This window comes from Drosophila takahashii, chromosome 2R (assembly GCF_030179915.1).
Source record: "Drosophila takahashii strain IR98-3 E-12201 chromosome 2R, DtakHiC1v2, whole genome shotgun sequence".
Taxonomy (NCBI): Eukaryota; Metazoa; Arthropoda; class Insecta; order Diptera; family Drosophilidae; genus Drosophila; species Drosophila takahashii.
The window spans coordinates 41322285-41335817 of record NC_091679.1 but is presented as its reverse complement, the minus strand read 5'-3'; the positions used below and the strand labels follow the sequence as shown (position 1 = coordinate 41335817).

The window sequence follows — 13533 nt, the reverse complement described above, 5'->3', positions numbered from 1 at the left end:
ATCAAAATGCCAAATGCATTTTTTATTGAGTTAGTCAGCGACGGCCAGTTCTTTTCTCTCGCTCTGACAGTCCGTCGGTGGCAATTGCATTCATCCTTCAACAAATTAAAACAAAGTTATATGCCACTGCAACACATTTTTTTCCACTCCCTTGGCTGGCTAGAAATAGCGAAAAAAAAAATTGTGGCTGGCGTTGGGGATCGTAAAAAATTTCCATTCCATTTCAGATGTAAATTCTTTGTGTTGATGGTCGTAACAAGTTTTCATGCTTGAAGTAAAAAAATGAAAAAGTTTTCGGGAATAGACTAAAATAACGTAAAAAATGCTAGGAAGTAGGTAATTGAAAAAAATATTTCTCTACCTTTAATTAATACAAAAAAATAAAAATATCGTAGAAAAACAAATCGAGTACCAACTGGTTAAAAGATGTTTACCAATCTGAGGCCTAAAGACCTGATTGCTCAACAATTTCCATAATCAATCCTTTTGTCGCCGCTTACGTGAATTTTAACCCCAAAAAAAGAATCGATGAGCCAAATTACGCATACGACACGTGTGTCGTGACATTTTTTTACTCGTTTTCCCAGGTGAATTGCGATCAATTTTCGCGTGTGTGACAGTAAACTGAATTCGACATTGTTAAGAGTAATTTTTGAAAACAAAAACGAAAGCAAGGAAAACAATTTGGCAAACAAATTACAAGCAATTTGAAGGAAATTTCAATCAATTTAAGCTTACGTCTTCTACGAATTTCTTCAGCTGGCTGTCTGAGTCATAAAAAAGTATATATTTGCAGCACATACATATGCCCGATGAGATGTGGAAACTATCGTGTGCATGCCCTTTGTGAATTGTTCGATGGGCTCTTGAAACTGTAATGCAACGTGCCTTGACCTCATGACGTTGCTTTCAACTTTTCCATATGCAAATGGGTTGGAAATTGTTGGGGGGGTTGGGAAAAGGACAACAATGAAACACGACTGCCGACTGCAGGTGAAAGGAAAGCGCATTTACTGCAGCCTCCGACAGGATTCGCTCCTTAATTGTTTACTCCCCGCCCACAGACAACTGTGATCTCCCAGCGGGAACAACTTAAGCGTCATATTGAGCAGATAAAAGGCGGCTCTCTGCATCCGCCTCCTGTTTGCCTTTCCTTTGTTGCCGCTTTTTAATTCTTTTCTCTCAAGCCAACACCTGGAAAAAAACATTTTTGTAAAGCGTTTGTAGGGTAATTTTAATTAACTTTACAGTGAATTTACTTCTGAAGTTGCTTTTAATAATTTTAAATATTTAAATATAAAATAGCAAAAAATGCTTTGTTTTTAAATAATTTTGTTGATATTTATTTTTAATATTAAATTTTTTATCATTCCAATTTAAAGTAAATTTTATTTGGAATTTACAAATATTTATTTTAATATAATACAAAATGTTTCGTACTTCGTTTTGCAGATATTTTTTTTTTAAAAAATACATTTTTTATCACCCCATTTTATTAAATTATTATAGCTTCCCCATCTGTTTAAAAATACAATCTGAAGCGCCAACTGCAATCGGTTTATTGTGCCAGAAAAACAAAAATTGAAATGAATAATCGTGCGTAAGATGCCCCATTTCTCACTGGAAGTACTTCTGCAGGATTCCCTGTTCATAGAGGCGCTTCACATCGGTGCCGCCGCCAACGAACTTGCCGTCGATGAAGCACCGCGGAACGGTCCTCGAACCGGTCATCTCGCCCAGAACCGCCTGGATCTCGTTGCCATCGTCCCGCTGGTCCAGCTCGACAACCGTGGCCTTGACATTGATCTTCCGGAACTGCTCCTTGGCCATGCTGCAGTAGGGACAGTAGGTCTTGCTGAAGATCACCACCTTGTTGCTGCTGATGGTTTCCCGCACGAACTGCGCATGCGTACTGTCCATGCTGACAAAGAGGTTGGGGCGCTGCAGCGTGCTGACCACCGTACCCATGGATCGAACGGGATGGCTGGGCTGTCCGGATCCGGAAAAAATCGGAAACAGGTGGGAAACGAGGCTTTGGGGTGGTTGAATTTTGACCTACGGCTTTCGACTGGCTATTTTCGATGGAAAAAATATCAGTTGCTACGATTCAGGGACTGATGGGATTGCGATGAGTTAAGAAATAGGAATAAATAATATTTTTTAAAAGTCTCAAGGCTTTGTTGATAATTTCTAACTCTAAAAAATTTTTTAAATTTAAATTCAGGATTAATTGTAGTACTTGAAGGAATAATATAGCTATCGTAATTTTTCTAACTATTCTATTTAGTCCTTCTTTCGAAATGGAAAACTTATTATTTTTTAAATTCAATTAAAAATTCGTTTAACCGTTTTTACCCCTTGAATCCTTTTTCTAAATAACACAACATTAACACACCAAATTATTTAGTATTTTGGGGAAGCTTTTAACTTTCCCTTTTCCGAAAATCGATTAAGAAATCATTAAACTTTAAAGCAAAGCCGCAGAACAACAAGCCAACTATTTGCCAGCTGTAACTGCGGTCTGGTCCTTCATAAAATCTTCCCCTCTAGCTTTTTCCAGGCTTATGACACTTTCACGCATTCTGGGCCCGAAAGCCAACCGCAGTAACCGATGGCTCATGGAACCGCAGTGGGACCCCAAAGCGAACCCTTTTTGCAATTGAGAATCGGGAGATGCTGAAGGCGAGACTCACTAATGAACTGAGGCGTTTATTTATGCAAAAGTTGAGACCTCAACTAATGGGTCGAGGACATCAAAGACAGGACTATGGTCCCCGTTATCCTTCTACTTAGAAAATCCGCCGTCTGGCTGGAGTTTAAATATTAAATAACCCAAAGAGGAAAGTCAGTTGAAGGATGGCGAGGAGTTGGGTGGCACAACTAACTGCAGACATGTGGATGCCGGAGAAATCCTTTTCATTAACGCGGCGCTTGTTGCTGACTTCCTGCCAGGACCTCTCCCATACATACACACGTATGCATGCACAGATATGCCAGTGTGTCCGTGTCCTGGTCGTAAGTTTCCGTGTAACAATGTAATTTATTGTGCGCACCTTTGTTTTCAGTCAACACACACTCAACGGCTTCGCCCGGGTAATAAAACAATTTCTCCCCAAGTTCCAAGTACCCATACAGAGAAAAACAATTTTAAAGTCAGATTTTTCCATCTTAAAAACTTGTTTACATAATTTATAACTAATAAAATCGTACTTTGTATATGTTTTTTATATTTCAGATTTTTAGGACTATTTCAGAATTAATGAAAGTATAATTTTACAAAATTATTTAAAAACATATTTTATTTAAAATTGAATCGCTGATTTTTCTGATCATTTTCGCACTGTGTGTGCAACATTGTTGTCGCCAGGACATCGCCCACACATACTATATATGTAGCCAAAGGCACTCCTAAGTGGATTATCCTTCCTTCAGTTACTTCAAAAAGTTGCCCCCCTCACCTGTCCAAAAAATCCAACTCATTATTGTTGTCTTGTCTTGTTCAATGGCCATCTGCTAACAATTTACACATATGTAAAGTGCCAGTCTTTCGTCCTTAATCATCCTTTCATCCTACGGTGTGCTACAAATTTATCGCATGCAATAAGTAAATCGCCTCTCTTCGCGCCTGCGCTTTATATTCAAATCTCTCCTGAAGATTTCCTCGGAGTGTGCACTCGACCATCGTAATTGTTTTGGGAAATTAACTTAACAATCATTTTAAATTGTTCGCGGTTTTTCCCAAGGATTAGTACTTAATTTGATTAGGCCATTCAAGTTGGCAGAAATTTCTCGTTCGTGGTGACGCCTTTTTATTGCTTTGGGGCGACCATTAAAAATGTTGTTTTTTGGGGGTTATAAGGAATGTGCTTTTTATAGTGGATGAGTTGTAGTCTGTAAGGGAAAACTACTTTAAAGTTTAAATAAAATTTTCTGGGGGACATTTGCAAATGCATTTCATGGGACCACAATTTTCAGACCTTTTTTTTAGATAAACGTTGTATTTATTCTTTTATTGTTATCTAAAATTTTAAAATAAAATTTCATTTAAGCTATATTTTTAAGGATTCCCCAATTAAATTATGCTGCTTAATAATAACCATACAAATTATTGGATTTAAATTCTTGCATTTCTTAATTAACTGCCATTGAGCAATACAATATAAATAAATTCCTGGACTGATGACCTCTTAAGGTGATGACTGCTTCATCCTTTTCGCAATAGAAATTCCCATCGGGCAATTAATCTACTACTTAATTCTCATCAATACACTATCTCCACACCTGACACAGATCGATAGCCATTGTCCGTGAAGAGGAGTCGAAGTTAGAGGCTCATCCACCTGAACTGAACTATGGGAATCACCTAGAAATCGCCTGACGAACAATGCCTTTGTCGTCGTCTTCGAACTCCCTGCTAATTGCCAGCAATTTGTCTACGCAATTGCGTAATCCCATTGGCCCATTCCCCCTGCTGACAAATTAATTTCCAATCATTAACTCAGCTATGCAATGGCAACAGATACTACACAGCACGGGATTCAAAGGGTTTACGAGTTGGCTATGGTGATGGCGATAGCGATGGGCAGACCTCCTCAATTGATCACAATTTAAATGTCGGTCATTTATAGCGGCTGAAGGGTGAGGAATAAAGGAATTCGCCTACTTCGGCTAATTGGGTTAGGCAGCAAATGGGCCAGAAGTCGCTAGTAGAGCGTACTTTGAACTTGAATGCACCGGGAAAAAATATAAATCCTTTTTTAAATTTATTTTTTACATTTTAATTAATTTTTTTATATTATTAATATTTTTTAAAACATTTGTAACTTCGATATTTTATAATTCCCTGGTTTAATATTTAACTATTTTATTTTTAGATGGTTTAGATTTCGTATTTCTTCTTATATACAAAACAATTAATATTTTCTGTGCATTGAAGAAAGCGTTGCCAATCTTAAGCACAATTTAGACCTAATTGATTAGCTTAATTTACATTTAATGTTCATAATTTTTTACCACCCTGTTACTTTCTTCTTCATTCAGAGCAATTTCCAGCAGTCTGTTGCCATTTGCAAAAGTTTGTTATAAATTTCTTCATTAAATATTTTCATTCATGTGCCACGCGAAATACTTTCGAAAGGGTTTTCCACCCTCTCAAGTGAAATTAAATGAACTGCGTGGGCTGTAATTATTCATGTGGGGATTTCCCCTTTCGAGCTTTCCCAGTAAAATGCTCTCCGGATGAACTTAGAGGCTGCTGGTTTAGGTTAGCCCCAAAGACCTGAGTGCCTTTGCATATTCATAGTTCTTGAGACCGGGTAAGTAGTTCAGGTATGTTAAGTAAATTGTGCGTAAAGACTTGGGGGAAATTTTAAAAGATATGTGAAATAGTGGAAATTGGAGGTTCGTTGAAAATAGATAAATAAATGTAATAAAATAAATGAAACTTCCTCAAAAGATAGTTTGTATTTAATATTTAATTTTTTATGACAAAGTCATTAAATTTGCATCACTACTTCTTAATCGCAGCAGTACTTTTCTTTATATTAATACATTTATTAAATTATATGACTAATTTCGTGTAAATAAAATTTTCCAATTACAAAAGAAATTAATCCTTAACAGCAATTAGTTTATTTATCCATCCAGCTCGGATTACCATATCCCTGCATCCCACATTTCAACTAATCAATTACCGTTTTTCCCATCAACCAACACCGAAGCAATTTAAACTTTTTTCCACTGGCGCCTTGAAATAAAACTCACCTTAATCTCTGGCAGGCATTCCGAGCATCTTGCATTTGAGCCCACAGCTCTCTAGTTTTCTCCAGTTGTCTCGGCTCAACTCATCAACCCAATGCACATCCGTCCAATTAATCCAGTGCGTATCAGCCAAGAAAAGCTGAAGCCAAGGGCAGCACAAAAAAAGAAGGAAAATGTAAAAGGAAAAACTAGGCACACCTGCGCGCCTACCGTTCCAGCAATTTTCCGCACAAATTCCAAAGACAGCAGTAGGCCGTCTCTTTTTCCCTCGCCCTGTTGCCGTCTCTCTTACTCGAGACCAAGGCAAGGCAAACGCATGATCAAATGTCACAATCAATTTCAATTTGGCGCTCGAATTGAGCTTCGTTAGCGGCAAAAGCTGCAAAAAGAGACGACGGCACAATCTGAACAATCTGATGCGAAAGAGTGAAGTGCTTTGGATGCCACGAAGGAGATGCAACAGCCAAAGCCACTTTTTCTAATCAACCGCCTGTAATTTAACTAATTTGTGCAGCTCGTTGCAATTGTCTCACGTTGCAAACGGCAAACTGCAACTGCAACTGCAGTCGCTTCCTTGACAACTCGGCTAACCAAATATAAATTGCAAATTGCTCGCTGAATACCTTAGCATGGCCAAAAGACGGGCTAAAAAGTGGGTAGATTGAATGACTAACTGAAAAGGTGGAGTAGGATTGGCTATCTTTTACATGGAATCAGGTTTTACAAAGAGAGGATAAAAAGGAGATTCTACTATGATATAAATGAAATATATCACAGATATATCTTGGAATTTAAAAATATCTTAAGGTTTATTATCAAATTTTGAATAATAGGAATATTAGATTTAACTATAATGATTTTTAAATGAAATATATCACAAACATATATTGCAATTTAAAATATCTTAAAGTTGATTATCCAATTTGGAATGTCAGAAATATTAAAAATTAAAATATCCTAAAGTTTAACAGTCAATTTGGAAAATCTGGAACATTAGAATCTCTATAAATCATGATATTCTAATCTTGATAAAAAAAAACTATCCAACCAATGAATGTTCCATTTTAAATAGTTAAAAAAAATATATAAAGTAAATTTACAAAATTATTCCGTTAATTTCTTAAATAAAAATATGCTATAAAAATATTTCACATTTTCATTGGAATACAAATAACTTAAAACTCCCCCAGGATCCTTTCAATCCAACACCCAACCGCAATTATGCACTTGGAGTGCATTAAGGCAACTATCGGGAGCCAAAAAGTGTAATAAGAAAACCTCTAAAACTTCCAACGCACTTTTTTGTTAGCTTTCTTGGCTCTTTTGTTCTTCAGTTGCGAGTATAGTTGCAAAAAAGTCTTTTGTCCTTTGTTTACCAATGTCTAGACGCCGATGGTGACTTGGCTCAAAAGCTGCATCCACGGTGCGTGGGTTGTCCTTTAAAGGCATTGTGCAAGTTTTAATGCAAAAATTGTGTGGTTGATAATATAGAATGCAAACTGGCCTGGGCCAAATTGGGTTTTTGAAAGTGTTTCATAACAACAGCGCAAAAGTTAGCAGAACAATGAGAACTTTGCACAAGAGACCGGAAAAGAAAAGTGTTGCGATATGAAAGTAAAATCAAAGTTTATAATGAGCTTCAATTCAAATATGAAGTAGGATTTTCAATCCTATCGAAAACTGTTTATTTTCGAGTTTTGTAAGGGGCAATCTTTAAAGTATACAGCTAAGCTGAAAAGTTTATTCAGAAAAGATATTAAAGATTTTAATTACGCGCAGTAAAGAGAATAGAATGTGCTGCAGCGGTCAACGATTTGCGGGAAAAGAGCGGCAAATTAAAAACTTTGCGTAAAATCCATTTTAACTTTTCAACAACTCATCGCGCAGCTTTCCACGCAGCTGGCACACAGCAAAAAAAAATCGCAATCTGAGCCTGACAGCCAAACGTTTAATAAAGGCAATTGGAGTTGGAGGCGGTGCCATTGCAATCGTAGTTATTCCTGCTCCTGTGTGATGAACGCGATGAGGCTGTCGACGGCCAGTTAACCAAAGTCACTCAAAACTGAGACTACGTTTAAGATCACAATTCTAGAGATGGTATTAATCCTAGACCCTGAAAAATTGAGAAGAAACTAATCCGAGAATAAATGCTCTTGAAACTAAAAGAATTTAAGGTTAAATAGATCTTTAAATCGAGAGAACGGTTTATGGCATTTACTTAAACAATTTTTTAACAGTTTGGTGTTCTATTTTTCTTTTTAATCTGCAGTTCTCAAAAGTTGTATTATCTTCAACAACATTCAAAAATCTTTTCCTCGTAATTGTGGTACCTTTTACCTTTGTTTTTCAGGACTTAAGCCTCCAACACTTGATGTTGTAAATTAAAGCTTGCGTCCCAGTACCACTCGCTTTTTTTCCGCCAGCTAAGTGGGATGGCAATAAAGAGATGCGGAGGCCGCTGGCATTTGCCTGCAACTCCATCTAAATGTTCATTTGTTATGCTGTCGTCGGTCGCGATCATCATCGCCGCTATATTCGCAATCACCATCATCATCCCCATCCTCAACTGGCGGGCAGCCAACAAGTGTCTTCAAACACACTTCCACTCCACTTCGCCCTGCCAACTGCAAAGAAGGCGCCTCCAGCGATGTCTTCAAGTAGCCTGCAGCGTGGCGATGCGCACATGCCTTTTTTCTGGCCATTAAACAGCTTTTAAAAGATGTGTGTTTAAGGATAAAAATATTATAATTTAAATAAAGAGTTTGAACTACCATTTATTTTAGGAAAGTATTTTAAAAACTTAACATAAATATTTCTAAAAATTGTTAAAACAGAATACATTAAATAATTTTTCTTAAAAATTTTAAAAAATATCCTCGCTACTTTTATTTTGCGAAACTAAAATTAAAAAAAAACAAAAGAAAAATTTTTAATCATCCTTCTTTAAAACTTATCCAAACCATCTAAATATATTTACAAAATAAAATTGAATAATTTAAGTGATTTTGTAATTGTCTCTACTCAAAATGTAGCTCTTTTCCCGCTAAATTCGGAACAGATTCGCCACATGCAAATTTCCAGTGGCCGCAATGTTTTGATTTTATTCTCATTTTGATTATTTTGTTCGCTCCACTTATATAGATGGCCTGGAGACTTTTTCTCGTAGCGTGGGTTTATTCCCGAAGACTGGCTTGAGTTCGCCTGACCAGCTGTGAAGTGCAGTTGAAATTGCCACGGCGTGGGCTTTTCCAGCTTTTCCCAGTTGTTCGAGAAGTGCGTGACATGTGTTTCAGAGTGCCAGAACGGTAGTTAACTTATGGAAATACAGCCAGCTACTCGACATCAAACTTTGTTTGATTGACTAGGCGATGGACATCGTGAAAGCGGGTAAGTCACGTCCGCAGCGATGGAATAGAGTTGTCCGATGGGATCCCATGGAATTCAATTTTGAGTTGATATCGAAACTGAGCTGAGATGAAAGAAATTTATATGATTTATATTTGTTTTTTGTACACTTATTTGTAGACTTTGGATTGGGTCTATTATTAAATTTTTGAGGGATTAAGATATATCTTTATATATATCAATTATATTGTAATATTTATCGATCCTTATTTGATTTTAATTTTAATTCTTTCTTGCCCAATAAATAACTTATTAAATTTTATGTTTGCAAGATCTTATTAGTCAGAAATTAACTAACACCTAATTTCCTTGACATTTGACCAATTTCCTCTGAATTTCCTTAAATCCATTTGACAAACTTTATTTGCCAATTCCACCGGACACAATTTGTTGGCCATACAAAACGATTCATGAGATACTTTCCATGCCGGGGATTGCCCAATAAACGGCTCAAGATTTATGCATGCCGAAGTTTTATTGGCCCAAATCCAGTTCCACTTCTGCAATATCCTCTGGCCAAATTGTAATATTTACGAGTATCGATACACAAATCAAATTGCAATTGCGAACAGCAAAAAATCCAGTTCTCCGAAATGTGTGCCACCAGGAGATATGGTATGGATTTCATAGTTAGCCAAAGGTACTTTTCCATTTTCACACTTAATTCGATTGCTTTAGGGCAGTCATTAAACAAATCATTTGTGGTAGCTGTTATTAATCCCATCAAAATGTATTTGAACGTTAGTCTAATAAATTCATGAGCTCGCGTGGTATTTGTTAGAAAGGGTTACAAACATTTAAAATGTAAAATTAAAAGTATTTTTAATAAAATAAGTGTAAACTAATAATAATAACTTATTAAATGTATATTTTTAAAGATAAGTTTACCAACAGGTCTTCTGGACAACAAAATGTTTATTAATTATTTTAAAAATAACTTAAATATAAAAATATATTCTTTGATTTGTGTTTACATGCCTTAAAAGAGTAGGAATGTTTTTGTAATAATTATAATGTGACAAATCAAAGGAAGTACTGATATGGAGTCATTAAACTCTCCCCGATTTTGGCCCCCTCTTGCAATCTTTTAGCCCACTTAGTTGCACTGAAAACGCCTTTGAAGTGTGTCAATGCATTGCTTGCCACATGTGGAACATTTCGCACGACACCAGTTCGCATTTATTCCTCCTTTATTCCTCCTCTTTATTTTCCCCCTTTTTGGCCAACACTTTTGGCAAGTGTCTGCGCCTGCTTAGGCCGTGATAATTTATGTGGCTGCCGCATCTCCGTCGTCGTTGGATTTTGCGGCTTTGATCAGTGCCGACAACAATGCACCCAGCCTTTTTGCCCCTGGAATTCTCCCTCTCGACTTGAAAGCGAAAGTGACATTTTACTAATTTAGCATTTTGAATGCGCCTCGTGTCTTGTGGTCGCGCCAAAAGATTTATTCGCTGCACTGCAAGTGCAACAGTCCCGCCTCGGCGGCTTTTAATTAATGCTGTTTTTTTTCCTCTGGCCACCGGCTAAAATGGTAATTCATCAATAGCATGGTTATGGATGCTGGGCATGCTTACACACGGATTGATGGATTGATGTCCAGAAGGTGCTGGTGAACTGCCAAGGAGTTCAAGGATAAATAGTTTGAGTCGGTAAGAACGATTTAAAATATTAAGCCTTAAAAATGTATTATTATATTATAATCACTTAATTATCTGACAATCATAAATATCATTATCTGACTTAAACTAAATTAAATTTTAGCATTTTTATTTTAAAGAATTCGTTGGTGATTTTTTATATCCTGCAGCAAGTTAATAATATTTTTCAGGATGCTGTTTCTAACAAAATTAGAAAACTTTAAATAAATGTAAATTTTTCAATTAAAATCCTACCTCCACTTTATGTGATCTTCTCAAAGGATTATCTAAACTAAAAAAAGAACTTGAAACTAATACCCAAACTCCCGGAAGGCGTATTTATTTTTAGAGAAATAATTAAAGCATAATAAAATCTATAAAGCAATTAGTATCGAACCGCTCAAATTGCATTTACCGGGCTTGTGGTGGTTTTTCGCTTTATCCGTTTATCGCGTCGAGACCAATCCGCGCTGCTTTTTTGTGCCCATCAAATTGGCGGGGAAAAACGATTTAACAAGGCCAAAAACTAAAGCAACAAAGCCAAACATTGCTGAATTATTCAGAGGCAAACAAAAGGCATTCAATTAAAATTTGCACAGTTTGCTGGGCATGGCAAAACATTTAATACAATTTACGCAAATTAATTTCGATGCAAAAATGCGGAAATGCAAAACTGCGAAAAACATCCAAATCTGCGAGGATGTCGAGGAATTTCTGCTATTCGAAACGCAGCAGGGGCAAAAAGCGCTGACAAAAATCGCATTCAGCGATCGATGGAATGTTTCGAGTGCAACAAAAATGCAATATTAATGGCCTATATAAATGGCAGATATACTATATCCCAAACACTCACTCACACACACACAACCGACTATAATGGCCCTCGAAACAGCAGTTAAACGCAAATATTTTGTAGTAGGGTCATCCATTTTGCAGGGAAAAGCTTCTGTTCTGTTCGGTTTGCTCTGTAAAATTGGGTCAGCCGATAAAAACAATAAATAGTCGTTGAGAATTTATGGCATTTTAAGGTGTTTGCACAAGAACCATTCACCAAATTGATTGCTCTCCATTCAGCTGGCAATTAAAATGGTATGAATTAAAAATACAAAATAAAAGTAGTCTTCAATTTTATTTGGATTATTGCTTGACGGTGGTGTAAATGGATATTCCATTAGATATTAGATATTTATGTTATTCACTTTTTATTTATATCTATGTATTTCTTGGTTAGTTAGATATTTCATTAGAAATGTATTTACATGCCACACCGAAAGATACCAATTTCAAGCCCTTAAAATATGATTTAACTCTTAAAAAACATATTTATTTTAGCTCTCTTTAAATATTTTTAAAATATGCAAAGAAATATTGTACCTACATTGAATTATTTTAAGTTGATATATAGAGCTTATTAATTTATTCTCATACATTAGATACATCATAAAAAAAATGTAAAATAATAATGAAATGCAAATAGGACTAACATTTATAAATCTAATTTAATGGTAATAAATGCATGATTCTTCATTTTCAGCTTCCCGAAATATAACTTAAAATTTTAGGCCATATTAAGGCACTGCTATGAAATCATAATAAACCAAAATGAGCCTTAAATATTTACATTTACTCTTTCCCCCAGACTCGTCCCAGTCTCATAAACTCCATCCACATTGCGAAAGGCTTTACAAATATTTTCATATGCAGCCTTTGGCTCCTGGCGCAAACATACAAAGTGTGAAACCCTTTGAGACGCACTAGACACGCCAGAAAACGAATAAAAATAGGAAACTCCCAAGAAAAAGAGAACATTTTCCGGGCGAGACTCGCCACGATACACTATGAAAAGCTTGGGAAAGGGGAAAAAACAAAAAATGCTGGAAAATTATTTTACGGCAAGTGTATGCGTTGTGAAATTATTATGAGCTAAGGGTCTGGTTACAGGGCAAAAAGTGTGGAAGGTGCGGGGGATCGCTATCCGCTTGAATTAAAACGAATTTAAGTGGTTTGCTTTTGGCCAAAGTTGCTCCCATATGCAGACAGAGCAAAGAGCAAGGATATCGTGCATAATGCTTAGTGGCTGGGCGAAAAGACAGCTCAAATTTATATTTACCTGCGAAATGTCTGCAAAGTTACAACGACTTATTAATTACGCGAAAAGAATGGGAATCAGAGGGCATAAAGTAAAACCAAATTAAATGAATTGGGATAAAGGGGTAAGAAAAATATAATCTTAAATTAAATTATAACGATACACCAAGTAATAGTCCAAAACTAATTTTTAAAAGATTTCTTTCTTCAGTTTGCTTAAAGAAGAGAAGAAATTCCGAGAAGAGATCCCAAACCAAATGTATGCCCGATATGGATAATGCCCTGACTAACTAAAAGCCAAAACAAGAAAGGAAGTTAACTTCGGCCAGCCGAAGTTTATATACCCTTGCAGATATGTCTACTTAAAATATTTTTTTACAATGCCAAAAATCAAAACGCCTACTTTCTACAAAGTTAAAATTTTTTCTCTATCATTATTTTGGTTATTCCTGTGGGAGCCATAAGATATAGTGGAAAAGTTTCATTGCGATAGCTTTAAAACTGAGAGACTGGTTCGCATAGAAACGGACAGACGGACATGGCTAAATGGACTCGGCTATTGATGCTGATCAAGAATATATATACCAGAGCTTGCAAATAACTGTCAACCGATTTTCCTGAGGCAGTTTAATCTCGACAAAAC

The 13533-nt window shown here is 36.2% G+C and overlaps 1 protein-coding gene across 1 annotated transcript; it reads right to left on the bottom strand.

The window, feature by feature from the left end:
- Positions 1-1557: 1557 nt before the first annotated feature.
- Positions 1558-2085, bottom strand: Grx1t (Glutaredoxin 1, testis-specific). The gene has a single exon (XM_017141040.3). It carries the CDS (start codon positions 1966-1968, stop codon positions 1618-1620), a length of 351 nt encoding a protein of 116 aa, XP_016996529.3. The 5' UTR covers positions 1969-2085; the 3' UTR covers positions 1558-1617.
- Between the last annotated feature and the right edge of the window lie 11448 nt (positions 2086-13533).

What these genes read in the sequence shown, in the direction of transcription:
- Grx1t (XM_017141040.3), bottom strand. Translation starts at nt 1,968, where the DNA reads ATGGGTACGGTGGTCAGCACGCTGCAGCGCCCCAACCTCTTTGTCAGC.